The sequence below is a fragment of the Acinonyx jubatus genome, chromosome C2, assembly GCF_027475565.1.
Source record: "Acinonyx jubatus isolate Ajub_Pintada_27869175 chromosome C2, VMU_Ajub_asm_v1.0, whole genome shotgun sequence".
Taxonomy (NCBI): domain Eukaryota; kingdom Metazoa; phylum Chordata; class Mammalia; order Carnivora; family Felidae; genus Acinonyx; species Acinonyx jubatus.
This window is the reverse complement of record NC_069384.1, coordinates 57448578-57466657: the sequence shown is the minus strand read 5'-3', so window position 1 is coordinate 57466657 and position 18080 is coordinate 57448578. Positions and strand designations below refer to the sequence as shown.

General features: G+C 39.2%; 1 protein-coding gene across 10 annotated transcripts in view; it reads right to left on the bottom strand.

Moving 5' to 3' along the window:
- PHLDB2 (pleckstrin homology like domain family B member 2) overlaps nucleotides 1-18080 on the bottom strand; it is a 226997-nt gene that overhangs the window by 119079 nt on the left and 89838 nt on the right. For all 10 annotated transcript variants that reach the window (XM_053220826.1, XM_053220828.1, XM_027077706.2 and 7 more), the window contains one exon: nucleotides 1902-1996. In XM_053220826.1, the coding sequence (XP_053076801.1) occupies nucleotides 1902-1965 (64 nt within the window). In that variant the 5' untranslated portion in view covers nucleotides 1966-1996. The remainder of the gene's footprint in view (nucleotides 1-1901; nucleotides 1997-18080) is intronic.

The following is an 18080-nucleotide window of genomic DNA, read 5'->3' as shown; positions in this document are numbered from 1 at the left end:
CAGCTCAGGTTATGCTCCATAGTTTTGGTTTGGGAGTTGGAGTGCCACATCTGGCTTGCTGCTGTCAGTCCGCTTCAGATCCTCTATCCCCCGTTTACGCCCACTCTCAAAAATAAACATTTTTTAAAAAAGCAAAAAATGAAATATTTATTGAATAACTATATGAATTGGTCTTGAATACTGAAAATCTAATCTTATCACTTCAATGCTTAAGAATTCTTCAGTGACTCCATCAAGCATTTAGGGTAAAATAAACCCAGAATCTTCAGCTTAGCTTTAAACAAATAAAAAATAAGCCATTTGGTTAGTTCAGGTTATTTTCCCACCTAGTAGCTTAACATTTTCTCCCTCTTCTCCCTGCAGGAAGGGGCAGTTTTGATCATAATACACTACTTGTGGCTTTTCGCATGTGTCATATTCATTCACTTCTTTCTTAATAAGCAGGGATAGTTCAGGAAACACGCTCTCCAAAAAGCTTTTCCCAACTTTATCTCTGGCCTTGGTAAAGTAAGAAGGCAGTGATGGTTAATTTTGTGCCAACTTAGCTAAGCTATGGTGCCCAGTTGTTTGGTCAAGTGCCATTCTAATGTCGCTATGAAAATTTTTTTCGTTAGATATGATTAACGTTAAAAAAAAATTTTTTTTTAAGTAGGCTTCATGTCCATCATGGAGCCCAACATGAAGCTTGAACACAGAAGTCTGAGATTAAGACCCGAGCTGTGATGGAGAATTGGGTGCTTAACCAACTGAGCCACTCAGGCTCCCACAGATATGATTAACATTTAAGTCAGTAGACTTTGAATAAAGCAAATTGCCCTCCCTAACATGATCAGGCCTCATCCAACAGTGGAGAACTTAAAGGGAAAGACTGAGGTTTCCCAAAGAAGAAGGAAATCTCCTGAAGACTGCAACACAGAAACGCTGCCTGAATTTCCAGCTCATGACCAGCCCTCAGACTGGTCATGCTCCACAGCCCTCAGACTGGTAGGCTCCACAACCACAGGAGACAATTGTGTAATATCAATCAATCCATCAATCAGTCTCTCTCTCTCTCTCTCTCTCTCTCTCTCAGCTCAGCACCTATCCCCCCTTATACAGAGATTGTGTTTCTCTGGAGAACCTATACTAATACAGGAGCTTTCTATTTTAACTCCTCCTATGTCTAGAACTTAGCAGATGAATAAATGAAAAGTTAAGTCTAGCATGAAATCACCCCCCTCCCCCCCAGTAGAAGAGGACTTTGCAGTGCAGAGATAATCAGCTCGTGTCAGGGAAATACTAGTGAGTTAACCTGGTCTCCAGCACATCCCTGAACAGCCCCTCCCTTGCCCCCCGGTGACTTGATCATCTGAGGCATAATAAAAAATAATGAGGAAAATATACATTTTATGAGTCCACTCATTCTGTTTTTGAATGCAGGGAAACATGGAAACATGTTACAGAGATTTCAACACAAGCAATATCAGTGCTGGAGGGTAGAACAGCGGGGTGGGGCCTCAGCCCTCCTGGAAGGAGGCGCAAAATCAGCTTCTCTTCAAGAGAGCCTAGAAATGGGGTGCCTTTCTCTGTGGTCCCATTTCACCCTTTTTTGTGTGGGCTTTGATTTTTGAATGACTGATGAGTCACTGAAAAAGACGTCTCCACACCAGCCGCTTTGGACTGCTTGTCTTCAACCTCTGGTCTAAACAAACCTCAACATGTCTTCAGTGAGGTAAGCGAGCACATGATCAAAGCTCTAGGCAAGGATGGCCAGCCTCCGGCTATTTTTTCTGGTGCTTGCTGGACTTCTGCATTTACACTAAAAAATGCCAGATCATTCCCAGTAGGTATGACAGAGAATAGGTACTGGTGAATATTTACTGAAAATCTCTGAGAATAAAGTGCACACCAAGACTTCTTACCGATTCGCACGTCACCAGTTCCCTCTTGCTTGGGCTCCTCTCTCTGGGTATAATCCTCCTCCATCAGGATCTTCTTCTAAATCTCAAAGGAGAAACTGAGAAAAGAAAAGTACCATGACTGGGAAGCCAAGGTGACCTTGGAGAACTGAAGGTCAACAGAGCTAACACTCGGGGAACACTAACTGCTGTTGAATTTGAAAAACAGACATCTTGGATCATCCTATAATCCCACTGCTGACTATCCTTTAGAATGACAAATTTCAACACCATCGCCATTAACCACTACCAACAAAAGTACATTTTTGGTAGAATTGTTACATATTAAAAAACAAAAACAAATACAAAAACAAAAAACAAAAAAACAGATGCCAGCAAACAAGTAAGGGTCAATACTTGGACAGAAGAACCAGTTTCTCAACATTGTTGTTTCGACCTGGGGTTTGATGTTACTTTATATTATATTTTTCATCCCATGCTCTGTCAGTCATCCTGTTAGGTCCTTTGTTTTTATTATTTCTTTTACTTTTTATAAAATCTCATATTATAGAAAAGGAAGCCAGTATCTTTGTTCTTAAGAGCTTCCCAAAGAGCTCCTGACTAAGTCAGGCCTTTCTCAGCTCTCGTATGTGTCTAAATTTCTCTGCAGACTCAGGGATGCCCCAGGAGATGATGTGGTCCCACGGCCATATGAGGGATCTCATCTGTTGTGCATCTACTATGCCACATATTCCTCATCTAATTTTCGCAATGACTCTAAGACTAAGTATTACCATTCCCATTTTACAGATGAGAGACCTAAGGCTCAGGAAGAAGAAGAGAGTTATCAAAATCACATAACCAGTAATGCATGCTACCTTTTAAGGTAACAATCCTCATCCACCATTCAGATGCCAAAAAAAGTATCAGGTTTTGTTTAAATTGTTCTTAATCTATTAAGGAGGATGGATTTTAATGGTCGTAGAACTAGAAGCAGAAAGACAGTTAGAGGTCTATACAATATTTCCAGGGAGACATGTTAAGAAAATAAAGTAGAGCATTTGTTTAAGATAATAAGGTTCAAACTGTGATATATTTGTAGATACAGAAATAGGCATAGGCACAAGGACAGAGATAGAGATAGATAACTCATCAGCCCAAGATAACTCAAGATAATTTACTGGTACTGGCAGGTGGGTAAGGGGAGAGTCTGGTGTGATTTGGTAGCTGATAGATAATGTGCCATTATCCAAGAATGGAAATACAGGAAGTGGAACAGATGGAAAGCAAGGAAGGGAATTCAATTTTGGATATGTTGATTTGGAATATGTCAGCAGAGCATCCAAATAAAGTGTGAGGTAGAGATCATGGTTGGAGTTGGAAATTGGAAGGGTCAGGTCATGAGAGGTTTTGCTTTTTCTCAAAACAGGAGGGAGCAAGCTAAGCTGGTTCAGAAGCTGAGGGAAGATAGAGAGGGAAATGGTGAAGATCTAGAAGAGAAGAATTAAGTGATGGATCGGGGTCATAGGAGAAAGGGTGAGAATTGGGTCAAGAGCCCAGTTGGAGGTTTGGCCTTGGCTAGAAGTGCTCCTCCTTTCAAAAGACTACATAGGGGAAAGGTGATGAGGATAGATGCCTACATGGATCAATGACTGTGTGTCAGGAAGCAGTAAGAGTAGTGGATTTTTACAGGCTGAGTGCCTCATGGTTGTCAGTGAAGGACAAGGTCAACTCTCCCATTGAAAGTCCACCAGCTTTGGGGTGCCTGGGTGGCTCAGTTGGTTGAGCGTCCGACTTTGGCTCAGGTCATGATCCCGCAGTTCATGAGTTCGAGCCCTGCGTAGGGTTCTGTGCTGACAGCTCGGAGCCTGGAGCCTGGTTCCGATTCTGTGTCTCCCTCTCTCTGCCCCTCCCCTGCTCACGGTCTGTCTCTCTTTGTCTCTCAATAATAAACTTTGAAAAATAATTTTTTTAAAAAACTTAAAAAAAAAAAGAAAGTCCACCAGCTTGAACATTTTGTAGGAGATAAATGCAGAAATATAGTCTTCCATAAGTTGTATTAAAAAGAAGCTTGAAAAGCATTTGTGCCACAAGTAATACCATCAAGAAAGGGAAAAGACAACCCACAGAATGGGAGAAAATATTTGCAAATCGTACATCTGATAAGGGACCTGTATCTGGAATATGAAATGACTCTTAAAATTCAAAATGGTCACAGGATTTGAATATATACAAATGCCAATAAGCAGGTGAAAAGATGCTGAGCATCATTAATCCTCAGGGAAAATCACATTAATACCACAATGTGATATCGCTTCATACCCCCTGGGGTGTCTACGATGAAAGAGACAGATAACAAGTTGTTGGAGAGGATACTTGTAAGGGCTTGGGGGAATGGAAATTGCCACTTTGGAAAACAATGTGGTGATTCCTCAAGCGGTTAACCATAGACTTACCACAAGATCCAGGGTTCCACTCATAGGTATATACCCAAAAGAAATGAAAATGTACATTCACATATAACTTGAATACCAATGTTCATATCTTCATTTTTCCTAAGAGCCAAAAAGCGGAAACAACCCTTATGTCCTTCAATGGGTGAATGGATAAAGAAAATGTGGTATATCTGTGTAATGGGATATTATTTGGCAGCAAAAAGGAAAGGATGCTCCAATGTAGACAGCCCTTGAAAATATTATGCTAAGTGAGAAAAGCAAGTCACATCACATCTTATATGATTCTATTTGTATAAAGTGTCCTGAAGAAACAAGTCTATAAAGACAAAAAGATTGGCAGTTGCCTAGAGCTGGGTGTGGAGGAGAGGTGGAGGAGCGATAGGATATGACCGCTAATGGGTATGGGGTTTCCTTCTGGGGTTGATGGAGATGATCTAAAATTGGGTTGTGGAAAATTCTGCAGATACATTAAAAACCATTGGTATCTGTACTTCAAATGGATGTATACTCTGGTATGGGAATTACATCTCAGTAAGTTGTTTTCAAAAATGAAGCTTGGGGCGCCTGGGTGGCTCAGTCGGTTAAGCGGCTGACTTCGGTTCCGGTCATGATCTCGCGGTCCGTGGGTTCGAGCCCCGCATCGGGCTCTGTGCTGACAGCTCAGAGCCTGGAGCCTGTTTCAGATTCTGTGTCTCCCTCTCTCTGACCCTCCCCCATTCATGCTCTGTCTCTCTCTGTCTCAAAAATAAATAAATGTTAAAAAAATTTTTTTTTTTTAAAAATGAAGCTTGAGGTCTAAGGAAAAGACTATGGACAGAGGCATGGATGAAAGAACACTGTTGAAGACCAGATAATAATGATAATAATAGCCATTATGTTTGAGGATTCACAAGCTGGGCACTGTGCTAAGTGTTTTACCTACATTATCTCCTTTAATCTTTGCCACAAACACATGTATATTAGGTACTTTTTCCTTGTTGTGCAGACAATAAATTTCAGAAAATGTAAGGAACTTGTTCAAGGTTAATAACAAGAAAGAGACAGAGACAAGATATATAGACCTGTGTCTGTGTCCACCTGGAGCCTATTTCTTTTTTTTTTTTTTTTTTTTTTTTTGGTCATATGAAATTTCTTGTCATATTGGTTTCCACACAACACCCAGTGCTCATCCCAACAGGAGGAGCCTGTTTCTTAAATACCTGCACTACGCTACTTCCCACAAATTTTGCTCTCCCATTTAGCTTCAACTTTCTGGGTTTAGCACAAATGCCAATGTCTTTAGGCCAGCCTCTTTTCGCTGGCCCAGCCACGACATTTTATGGGAGCACTCTACCAATCTTAGAGTAGTTCAGAGTGTCTTCGTTTCTGCCATCCCAAGTAAGGGTTGTAAAATAAATGCAACACTCATAAAGAGTTACAGAATACATACCTCAATAAATCAGCACTCTCTTTACCTCCTTCGCACCCAGGGGTCTTAGAAGCAGGACTGCTACTTCGTACAGAGCGATTTCCTGCTGTTCAGGACACTGGTTAAGAGATAAAGTAGCCAAGAGCTCCACCCAGAGAGAATGTGTCTCTTCATTCTCCTCTATCCAGAGAAATTGTGAATGAGAAGAAAAGAACAGAGGCTAATCTTAACTCTTAGAGAAGCAATGCTCCTACCAAGTTGCTTCTCAAGATGGTTCTCTCAGGTTTTGAGGTCTTGATGCTACCTTTCAGCTTTCCTCACCTATTTAACTGCGCGTATACCTACAATGGCCTTTGCAGTGGAGTAGGGGTTCAAGAAATTTTATCTTCTTTTTCCATTCCTTTCACTGTCCTCCCTCTTGTCCCCACTTGGCACTCATCAAGTGCTTATTACTCACATACAGACCTCCAGAGCAGAAAGGGGGAACTGTAAAAGCAGAGACAAAATACAAACCTGGTTCACTGAAACTGGTCTGCTTAATCTCCTCTGTGCTCAGTAATCCTAGCAAAATTCTGGGGACCATTTAAACTGAGACACTAAGTACCTCCTGAGGAAATATGGCATCTGTTCACCAATACCACTTTTTAAAAAAATAATGTGAGGATCAGCAGAAGAAAAATATTTATTTGTAATAAAATATCCCAATGCTTACGTGGGCTTCCACTGTGCCAGACATCGTACTGAAGTTTTTATAGACAACATTTCGTCATCACCTAACTCCTTATGGTGGGTTCTCCTATGTGACAGATGAGAAAATAAAAGGAAGAAGAGAAGGAATAACTTTTCCAAGGCCACCAAGTCAGTTTGCAGAGGGGACCAGCAACCTTCAAAAGGTCCAGGTGACTCTGAAGTCTCTCCATCTCTCCATTACCCCACCTCCCACATCCTTTCTGTTGTCACCAAGCTCCTTTTCATGGAGACTGCTCTCCTAGAAGCAGTAAGGAGAAACATGATTATAAATATCTAGATATATTCAGAAGCAATCATCCAATATCAATGCAAAAATACTGATTAAATATTAGAAAACAAAATCCAACACCACATTAAGAAAATATAACATGATCAAGTAGGATTTATTTCAGGAATGCAAGGATGATTGGGAATTAAGAAATCTAGTAATATAAAATTCCACGTCAGTAGATGTAAGTGGAATAATTATGTGATTATCCCCTATAGGAAAAAAAAAGCTTTTGATAAAAGATTCCTGATAAAAACACTCAAGAAAATAAGAATCGATGCGTATTTCCTAAACAGAATACCTTGGCCCTAAAATCAGCATTGTGCTTAATGAGAAATACTAGAGATAGTTCCACTAAGATTAGGAAAGAGTCAAGAATGCTTACCATCTCTACTACTGTTGAATATTGTTCTAGAGGCATTAGCCAATACAATGTAAAAGGACAGAAGAATAAGAGACACAGGAATTGGAAAAGAGCTAAAACTGTTTTCCAATGATATGACAGCTTACTCAGAGAACCTGAGGAAATCAACAATAAACTAACACAAACAATAAAATAAATGCTAATTTACTAGGGCCAATTTTAGTTTTGTTATAGTTAGAATAACTTCAACCTTCAGAAAAGCTGCAAAATGGGAATGCAAACTGGTGCAACTACTCTGGAGCAGTATGGACGTTCCTCAAAAAATTAAAAATAGAACTCCCCTACAACCCAGCAATTGCACTACTAGGTATTTATCCAGAGAATACAAAAGTGCTGATTTGAAGGGGCACACGCACCCCAATGTTTATAGCAGCACTATCAACAATAGCCAAAGTATGGAAAGAGCCCAAATGTCCATTAACTGACAATAGATAAAGAAGATGTCGTATATATATATACACATACACACAATGGAATATTACTCAGTGATCAAAAAGTGTTGCCATTTGCAACAATGTGGATGGAACTAGAATGTATTATGCTAAAAGAAGTCAGTCAGAGAAAGATAAATATCAGATGATTTCACTCTTATGTGGAATTTAAGAAACAAAACAGATGAACGTAAAGGAAAGGAAGGAAAAATAAGATAAAAAGAGAGAGGGAGGCAAACCATTCTCTTAAATATAGAGAGCAAACTGAGGGGTTGCTGGAGGGGTGTTGGGTGGGGGGATGGGCTAAGTGGGTGATGTGCATTAAGGAGGGGACTTGTTGGGATGAGCACTGGGTGTCATATGTAAGCGATGAATCACTACATTCTATTCCTGAAACTATTTTTATACTACATGTTAACTAACTTGGATTTAAATGAAATTTTATAAAGTAATAAAATAAAATAAATTTTTTTAAAAAGTTGCAAGAATAACACAACAAATATTTTTCCTGGAAGCATTTGGAAGTAAGTTTTGAATATGGTGCCCGTCATTACTGAATAGTTTAGTGACGTAACTCATCAAACAAGGATATTCTCCAGAAACTCACAATATAAGGATCAAAATCAGGAAATCATCATTGACACTACCATTGAATTCACTAACTTCTTTTAAGTTTAATTAATTGTCCCAACAGTATCTTTTTTTTTTTTCTGAGAGACAGAGGGGGCGCAAGTGAGTGAGGGCGCAGAGAGAGAGAATCTCATGAGGAGCAGAGAGAGAAGCAGGGCTTGAGCTCATGAACTGTGAGATCATGACCTGAGCTGGAGTCAGATGCTTAACCGACTGAGCCACCCAGGCACCCCCAACAATATCCTTTATAGGAGCTAATCTAGGATCATGTACTGCACTTAGTGGTTGTATCTCTTTAGTCTTTTTTCCACCCTGTAAAAGTGTAGCATGGGTGGCCTTTCTTAATTTACCCTCACTCCCGCCCTCTACACCAGGGGTATCAGAAAAGGCCAAGACTGACCACAGCCCAAACTCATCCTGCCAGACGTAGAAAATGAATAATTGCTTGAATGTGTAGAGAGAAGCTTGGAAATGATGCCATGCCTTTTATCTTCTCTTATTTTTACTATAAAAGTTTTGAAATAGAATATGAATGTGGAAATATGTTAAATAATTCACTCTTTGCTGAATTCTTCCTAGATAGAATATTCACGGGAAAAAAATGTCTTCTTTCCAAATGGTTCTAAGACAACGTCTCTTAGGTTGTATATTCTCAGGTCTGATCTCCAAGTAAATCTCAGGTAAGGAGCCTGTTCTTAGATTAAATTTTATACAAGCACACAAAGAATACAACTGTCCCCATTGTGTTAGATATGGGTTCTAAGCAAGCAAAAAAAAAAAAAAAATTCTAGTCTGAATTTGCTTCAAAGTTCTGTTGGGAATTTTTGGAAATCTGTTCGATTACCACTAATTTCATGGAATGATAGTTCAAATTTCTTTACATGTAGAGCCTACAACTACTTTTCCATAATTATATTTTTTCTGGTATCATATCATTAGCTTTCATTCAATTATCTGAAGGCTTTTAAAAGTATAACAGATACATAGGTAACCATCATGCTATGTGTGTTTGATGAATCTTTGTGCTCATTAACCTACCCAGATACATTATTGGATTTCCTTATTTCTGTTTTTCTTTTTAATGTTTATTCATTTTGAGAGACAGAGAGAGAGAGAAAGAGAAAGAGAGAAAGAAAATGAGTGGGGGAGAGACAGAGCACCTTATTTCTGGAGTCCAGACAGGTTTCTGGAGCCAGTGTGAATGATCACATGGAGTTGCCAGGTTTTTGTGGCAAATTCTAGATTTCTTTTAGTGCCTGGGATCCATGCTTCTTGAGGCTAACTCAGTGGAAGTATTCTTGAATGTTGATGTTCTGTTTTCTTATCTCCTTGGTGGCAGAATAACCCCCCCACCACACACACCTTTTTTTTTTTTTTTTTTTCCCCTACCGTTCTTTGTAGGAGCCGTATTATCTCAGAAAAGGTTGGAAAGAGATGGATTATGGGAGGGGCAAAATTCCACTTTCTGGTTGCCTGGAGACAAGGCCACACCAGGGAAGATTAAAAAATACAGATTCCTTAATACCAGTCCAGACTTTCGAATCAGAATCTGTGGAATAAATCCAGTAATACGTATTTTTTAAAGAAATTTTTCAAGAGATTCTTCCTTGACTAGCATTGAGAAGTTGTGTTTTACACACACGTTTTGCAGAATGATCCCTAAAAAAACTTACAAGAGTCTGGGAAATAATGCTCTCCCTAGCCCCTTCTTAGCAAAACTGTGGCTCATATTAGCATTTAAGGAAACATCTACTTAATTTTGTTTACTGCAACATTTCTCAAACTTATTTGACTATAGAACACACTTTTTTTTTTTGACACAGTATATTACTATACCATCCCAAAAAGCACAAGCTCTATGAAATGTTGGGAGAGAAAATACAACTCACCGTGTCACCCCCTTTTTTATTAACAAAATCAGCACCTCTGATGTTTGTCAACTCACTAATGCTTACAACTTGCAGCCACTTATCAGGACTATTATACAAGGTTTCATAGGGCCTTCGTTCTCAATACTAGTCTCTGTCTCGTCCTCTGCTCATTCCTAAACCTTAGATGTTAAAAAAAATAAAAGTAGTTATAGAATTGGTATGCATTGATTACTTCCTGAATGCTAGGCTCTGTTCAAAGTACTTTTCGGGCCCTATATCATTAATCCATAGCCCTATGGAGTAGGTTTTATTATTATAACAATGTTATGACAGGATATTGATGTAAAGACAGATTAAGTAGCTAAACCTAAGAAAACACACAGTTACTAAGTGGTGAATCAGGTATTACAGACCTTGAATCCAGGTGTTCGGACTCTGAGTTGATAGTATTAACCAGTCTTATTTTGTTTGAGCATTAGTCATTGCTCTTCCTCTACTTCCTCTGCTTCTCCACGCTCCTTCTTGGCAGTCTCATCTAGTCGAAGCTTCACCTTGTCCACGCCTTACTAAACCCTTTCCCCAACTCTTGTTCTCTCTTCTGGGCCACAGACCCACTCACTAACTGCTTGCCAGACATCTCAGTGGGGAGCTATCACTGGAACCTCAAAGTCAATATAATTCTAATAGAATCTCATCTTTCCCCCTCCAAATTTACCCCTCCTTTTGTGTTCTCCCTGTCCAGTCATTCACGTATTTCTTCCTACGACATATCTGAGCATCTGTTATGTGTTTGGTACTATGCTCTGGTAGGGATATGTATGTATAAAAATGAACAGAACCTGGGTTCTTACTCTCGGTTTCTATGGCCCCATAACTTCAGTGAACACATGCTTCATCATGCCCTCCTCCTCTTTCTTTGTTATGTTCTTCCAGATTAATCTCCAGCAGCTATATTCATTGTCTAAATTGTTCTCAAGCTATATTTACTTGAAAGGGAGTTTGGTTTTCCTGAATTATTTTCCCATGACAGGTCACAGGCACATCTATAGGTGGTGTGTCAGATTGTATTCTAAGGATGGCGACACCACCAAACATGCAACGTGACACCTTCTTGCAATGTGACATTGACAGTCCTTCATGAGATGGGGTCTATACCTCCTCCCTTTGGATCTAGGTGGGCTTGTATCTGCAGTGGAAGTGATATTATGTGCTTTCAGAGGCTACGTCCTAATAGGCAAAACAACTCCTGCCTGGCCCTTTGGGGGTGCTTACGCTTGGAAACCAAGGAAGGGGAAAGACCTCACAGAGTTGCTATGTGAAAGTGTCCCAGGTTATGGTCCCCACCGAGGACCCAGCCGACAGCCAGTACCAACCTCCAGACTGGTGAGTGGACAAGATTTCAGATGATTCGCAGTCCTGGCCTTTAAGCTACCATAGCTGATGCTGAGCAGAGCAGAGCAGAAACAAGTTATCTCCTCTGAGCTTTACATAAATTGCCGATGTGTGAGCCACATGAGTGTTGTCATTGTTTTAAGCCGTTGAGTTTTGGGATGGCTTGTTAGGTAGCAACAGACAGGCAGGATAGGTGCCTACATTTGTTTTAACCTCCTATATGTTGCCAGAGGCGAGGTCACATAGCGCAGAGCACAGTTGCTGCCAAGGAGGGAAGCACCAGGATTAAATGTCAATCGTGCGTCATTATTTTTTAAATGTTAATCCTCTATAGCACCTAATAGAGTGTGTGGCATGGAGTATATGCCAAATAAATACTTATTGAATTGAATTGAAGCATGATGTGATAGTAAGAACATACATTTTGCTGTCAGCTATACTAAATTTTAAGTCAAAGTTCTAGATGCCACAGTTCTAATTTTTAAATAAGAGAGATAAGGACAAAATGAGAAAGACTGAAGCCTGATTGCAAAGGATCTTGAATGCACGGTTAAGATTCTTTTTTTTTTTTTTTTAGGTAATGGGGACTCATGGAAGATTATAGAGATGTGATAGGCATAAGGCAACTTTTTGAGAAGATTAATATGGCTGCAAGGCATGGAACGGGAGACCAGGTAAGCAAAAACCGGTGAGGAAGTGAAGTCAGTGTCCAAGCATGTTAGTATCTAAACAGTACCTAAAAAATGTAGCCAGGAGAATGTCAGGCCAGGATTAAATGGGAGGATGATATTACCAAGGATGTTTCTATAGATTTTGAGTTGGAGCCTATAAAGGAGAAGATTAGTATAAAGAAAAAGAAGTCCAAAATGGATCCCAATAATTTGGCAGAATTTATTAAAAATTATTCACATAGGATAGGCGACGTATGATTCAGCAATCTCACTTCTGAAAATATGCCTTATTAAGAAATGACAGCAAAAGTACTTAAATATAACCATCAGCCAGGTAATGGTTAAGTATGGTATGTCTATACAACGGAATAATGTGAGAAAGAAGTAACTGAATAAACTGATCTGAATAAGCTTTAAGTGAAAGGGGCATGTTGTAAACAGATATACATATATGTATATTATCTATATGTATACTATCTGATTTTTGTTAAAAGCAGAAGAAAAGCCTGAGTGTCAGAAAGAAAAAAACATTAAAATTAATGCTATTTTCCTCTGGAAACTGGGAATTTTGGAAGGGTGTGGGAGTGAAGTGGTCTTAAAATAGATACTTTGAAAACTTTGTATAATTTGATTTTTTGTTGTTCCTTGCTTTTTTTTTTTCTTTAATCAAAACATGAAAAACACATTTTAAGTTCACAAATCTGATACCATTACGAGCAAAGAGTATCATTCACAGAAACAGTAAAGTCTGAAAAGACTATTAGGTTCAGGGCATCGATGGTGATTCAATGTGGATGAATGTGTTTTTGGCATAAAGGGCTGAATCATGGTTGGAGTTGTGATCTTTGGCAGCGTCGAAGGTGTGCATGGGCAGGCCTTCTAGAATCTGGTTCTGGTAGGGCCAGTCAGGAGTTGTGGACGATCAGGTGGGGCTTGCAGCTGAGAGCAAGAGAGGGACTGGGACTTCTGCCTGTCCCAGCACTGGAGGGAATAACTCTTTTGACACAGCCTGTTTACCCAAAAGCCTGTTTATTCTCATGCCATTTATGTGATTCCATAATAATTAACTCTGGACCTTCCAACCTAATATGAAAGTTGGGAGGTAGGACAACTTCCTACAGGTAAAAGTCGTCTTCATAAATTTATCTATCCCCACCATGAACTTATTTACATTCTTAACCTGGAATATATCTATAGCTATATTCATATCTATGTTTAAATCGATATTCATAGCATCTATATTATCTGTATATTTGTCTAGATATACGAACAGAAATAAATATCCTGCCTGCACATTCTCATACAAAATAATCAGCATTTATTCAAATTTAGCCCTGACCAATACTAGGTATTAGGACGTATTAAATGTAGGGTAAATATATTATAAGAATGGATTCCACACAAGGTATTGTAGCGGTATGTTGTAGAACCAGGGTTTTATTACAGGATTACTGACTGCTTCTCCAGATGGATTTAAATTGATGACTCTAAGAAAATTTTTGCAAAAAGGCGCCTTCTAGCCTACTGACCCTAGAAATGTGCTTATCATAGCTCCTGGGAAGATCTCATTTCCCTTCATGGCTTCAAAATGCTTTGGGCAAAAGAAACATTGTGTATTTTATTAAGTGAATATTATCCTCAAAGCACACTAATGAATTTTTTTAATACATGAAAAGCCCCCTTTAAAGTCTGTTCAATATATAATACACATTGCCTTGGAGAAGTATTAAATAATATATTTGAAATTTTAGAAATGCGTATGCAAAGTTCTCAGCCGAAGTCCCCCAAATATTTGTAATTCTACTGTTGTCAGTTTCCTTTTATGTATCCTGTCTCCTGTAGGTTCTGAACAGATATAGGGATAACAAAAAACTGTGTCATGATGCCTTTCTTTTCTTTTCCTTTTTTATTTACAAAGCAAGAAGAAAGGCATGGGAGTATATGAGTTGCCTAAAATCTCACTGCCCTTCATGCTGACAATGATATTCTTAGACTCTGGGATGTGTTCCCGTTTTTTGCTATTCTCTTGACTCATGACATTTAGAAACAAGTGACTAATACTTACCTAAGAAGTGTGTATGTATTTGTATAAAATATATGTGTATATTTTAAATCACTGCTATGAATGTATATGCTACCTCGTGAATTAATAGAAAAAATACAGCATTTCAAGCAAAGAATTTAGATTGCTTTAACTTTGTCAGTTTCTTTCTCTCCCGAACAGAAATGCCAGACTTGGTTTCCCTGCTTGTCCTCCCGCAGTATACCCTGCCAAGCTATTCCAAAGTGAAAATCATTACTTCCTGCTATCTAGTAGGCGTACAGGAACCAGAGGAAGAAGAAAAGCTTCTTTTCTGAAACCAGGAACAATGCTAGCATGTGGAGGCCTCTGCCAAACTTTAGTAGCTTTCTGTGCATCCTTTACTACCGCTGGGGGGAACAAAATTACCAATTTCTCCATGACAGTTTGGCTCCATGATGGTTTGAAAAAGTTGTAGGTGGGAATAGACTCTGAATCTGAATCTGTTAGGAACTGGAATCATACCTAACCCCCATTTCTTTTGAATGGTTCTGTTGGTCTGGTGATGAGAAAGACAAAATGAGGTAAAAACAAACCAGACCAAAGGGCAAGTTTAAGGCCCAGTGAAATAATGTGGGTAGTCTTCCAGAATCTAGTTAAATAAAATAGAGATTCTTAGGAATGTAAGACATCAAGGTGTTTTCTTTCTTTGAACAAGAGAATAATGGAAGACACAGAAATCCAGGATAAGAAAGGAGTAAGTATGATAGCTTCATTCAGGGAGATAGAAGCATCCACCCACTCATATGAGTTATTTTTCAGTTGTGATGAATAGGAACAAACCATCTACATGCTTTCACTCTGTTCCTCTCTTTGCCGATCGTAGGCCTTGGTGAGATGGCGCAATAGGGACAGAGTGAGAGAAGATAAATGACTCTCCAGTGGCTTTCCATGATCTTTATCATGAATATCTTGGCTCTAATTAATGCTGGTGATAGGGGAAGAGAAATGTCTTAAATTCTGGGTGAACAGTCATTTGACCACTCAGAAAAACATTTGAACATTAGAAAAAAAACCTGCAAATATTTGTCCCTGTTCATTTTGAGCTCATAAATGACTGAACTCCCTTTTTTCTCCCTAAGAGAAGAGACCCAGTAGATGCTGACTGGATTGTAAATTCCACAGGATCGCCCTGGTGCATTCGTCTTTATATTTGTGGCACTTGGCACTTGGTGGGGTCTCAATGACTATTTGCTAGATTTCAAATGATTGAGTCAGAGAGGAGTCATAATCTTTTAGAAGCCAAAACAATTTTTAAATCTTGATAAGAAGTTCATCTAAGTACGTCATTCCATCTGTGTTCACAGGTCAACTGAAAAAGAGGAATTAGGGAAGTCAGCAGATAATCTACTGACAGATGTGAATTTCGGGGTATCTTTGTGATGCACTTTTCCTATCACTTGTGGGAAAATATCGCCAGCACATAAATCAATCAGTGCCCAGGAGGCTGTCCAGGAACAGAGCAGAGCCCCATGTTTACCAGTCCCACGTTTCCCAGTCCAAGTTATGTGAGCTGCTGTCACCCTGTAGGCCTCTCTCTCCTACCTGACTCACTGACTCGGAGGAGAAGGAGCAACTCTCCCAGTGGTGCGTTCAGGAAATAACCTGGCTCTGCATAGTAGTAGTTGGAAGCCAGCTGACCTTAAGAATTACACATTCTGGTCTGCCTCTTCATATTCTACGTTGTGCAGAGGCAAGTCCTCTAATGGGGAGCTGTGTGGTGACCGGTGGGTAAGTCTAATTATGGAGTGGAGTTTTAGAAGTCTGCTGTTGTTGTGTACCTAAGCCACACCCTTCTTTAATGGCTTTATCAGTAAACAAAGATGACATTTTATCCCCTGCCAGACTTTCCCGTGTCCACCTTTCCATCGTTTTCAAACTTGATTGGGAAAAGAATGTTATGTTCTTGTCCTCTCCAAGCCCTACAAGGGTACTTGGCTCCAGAAATTCTATGCATCTATACACTTTGCATCTGGTTATCTGATGCATAGTCACTCATTTATTCATCCTGCCATTGTTTTGGAAATAGGTAGTGAGCCCTTAGAAAATGCCAAGTATAATAGTAAGCCCTGGGACCCTACCCATACAGAGCTTACAGTGTAGTGTTCTTATAAAGCAATTTGACAAGTGGGTGAGCACATAGCTTCCCAGGAGGTAACGAAGCCTGACTTGAGTTGCTCAGTTTTGTTTGTTTGTTTTCTTAACTGAGACACAATGGAGTAGGATTTGGCCAGGAGGTAGCCAGATCTCCCTGATGTGCTAGATCTGATCTGGTCTGCCTGATCAGAACTGGAGCTCAAGGGGCAAACAGGTGCTTAGTTCTGAGAGACCCTCCTCAGACACCACAGCAAAGGCCCTGGACTGCCTCCTAGGTACCAAACAGCTGTGTTAGATATTAGAGGAGTGATATGGTCAGGTTTCTGTTCTGAATAGGTCACTTTGATAGCTTGGAGGACTGATCTGAGGAAGACAAGCCTGAAGAGACAAGGTATGAAATTATACGAATGTGATTTAGTAGAATCTCTGCTTATTTTTGTTTTCCCTTTCCTTTTTTTTTTACCCTTGGCAATCTTGACATTTTGTAGGATGAGCAGTCAGGAATTCCCACCTCTGATGATGATGATGATGATGATGATGATGAAGAAGAAGAAAAAGCAGATCATGATGGCCAATGTTAATTGAGTTCTTGTTATAAAGGGCCACTAGGCTAAAATGCTTTTGTGTACTAGCTCACTTAATAGTCACTAAAAATGCATGAGATAGATAGTATTATTTTTTTTTCCATTTTACACACGAGAAAAGTAAAGTTTACAAGGTTAAAATAACTTTCCCAAGGGTGCACAGCCAGCAAGGAGCAGACCTGGTACTTAAACTAGAGCCTGAGTTCATCTTCCATTCTGATGAGTCTGTTTTGTCTTTTTTTTTAAGTGTTTATTTATTTTTGAGACAGAGATAGTATGACAGCAGGGGAGGGGCAGAGAGAGAGGGAGACACAGAATCCGAGGCAACTGTCAGCACAGAGCCGGACGTGGGGCTTGAACTCATGAACCATGAGATCATGACCTAAGCTGTCATGGTTTCTTAACTGACTGAGCCACCCGGGCGCCCCCTGATGACTCTGTTCTTTATAAGAAGCTTCATAGCACTTTACCAAGTGCTTTCTTACACAGCGTCTCACTAGAGCTTTATCCAGATCCTTGGGTCAACTTTAAATTCATTCTAAAGAGAGTGATTTATTTTCATTTAATAGAATCATATGCTCGTGAAAAAAGTTTGTGATGTATTTTAAAATCATGAACTATATTGCTCATTATTTGTACATAGATAATCAATTTAATGACTTCTTGGCTAAGTTTTAATAGTCAAATAAAGATGCCTTCATCTTCCATCAAACATATATACTGAATGAATTTTACAGTCAACTTTAAATAAATATTCTATAAAATATAATTAAAATATGCTGGGAGAACTGATTTCTGGTTTTGTTGTTTTTTTTCTGTTTTTTGCTATAGATTATTCATTCAATTTTCAACAACTACTGACTAAGCACCTAACATGTGTTATGCACGATTTCTTTTAAGCATAGGGAAGATAATAGCCACTAATTTCATTAGGTTTGCTCTATCATATAAGCCTAACTTAGCATCATTATCCAGAGGTCCTCAGTATTTGCTTTCAGAACAAAGAAAGCAAAGGAGGTCATTGTACAGGTCAAAGCATCCAATTAATTCAGTTAAGTTAATCAGATCATTATAGTACTTTAAATTTACTGGTTTTATTTCTTGGAAATCTTTAGATTAGATTTGTATTCCCATCCACGTT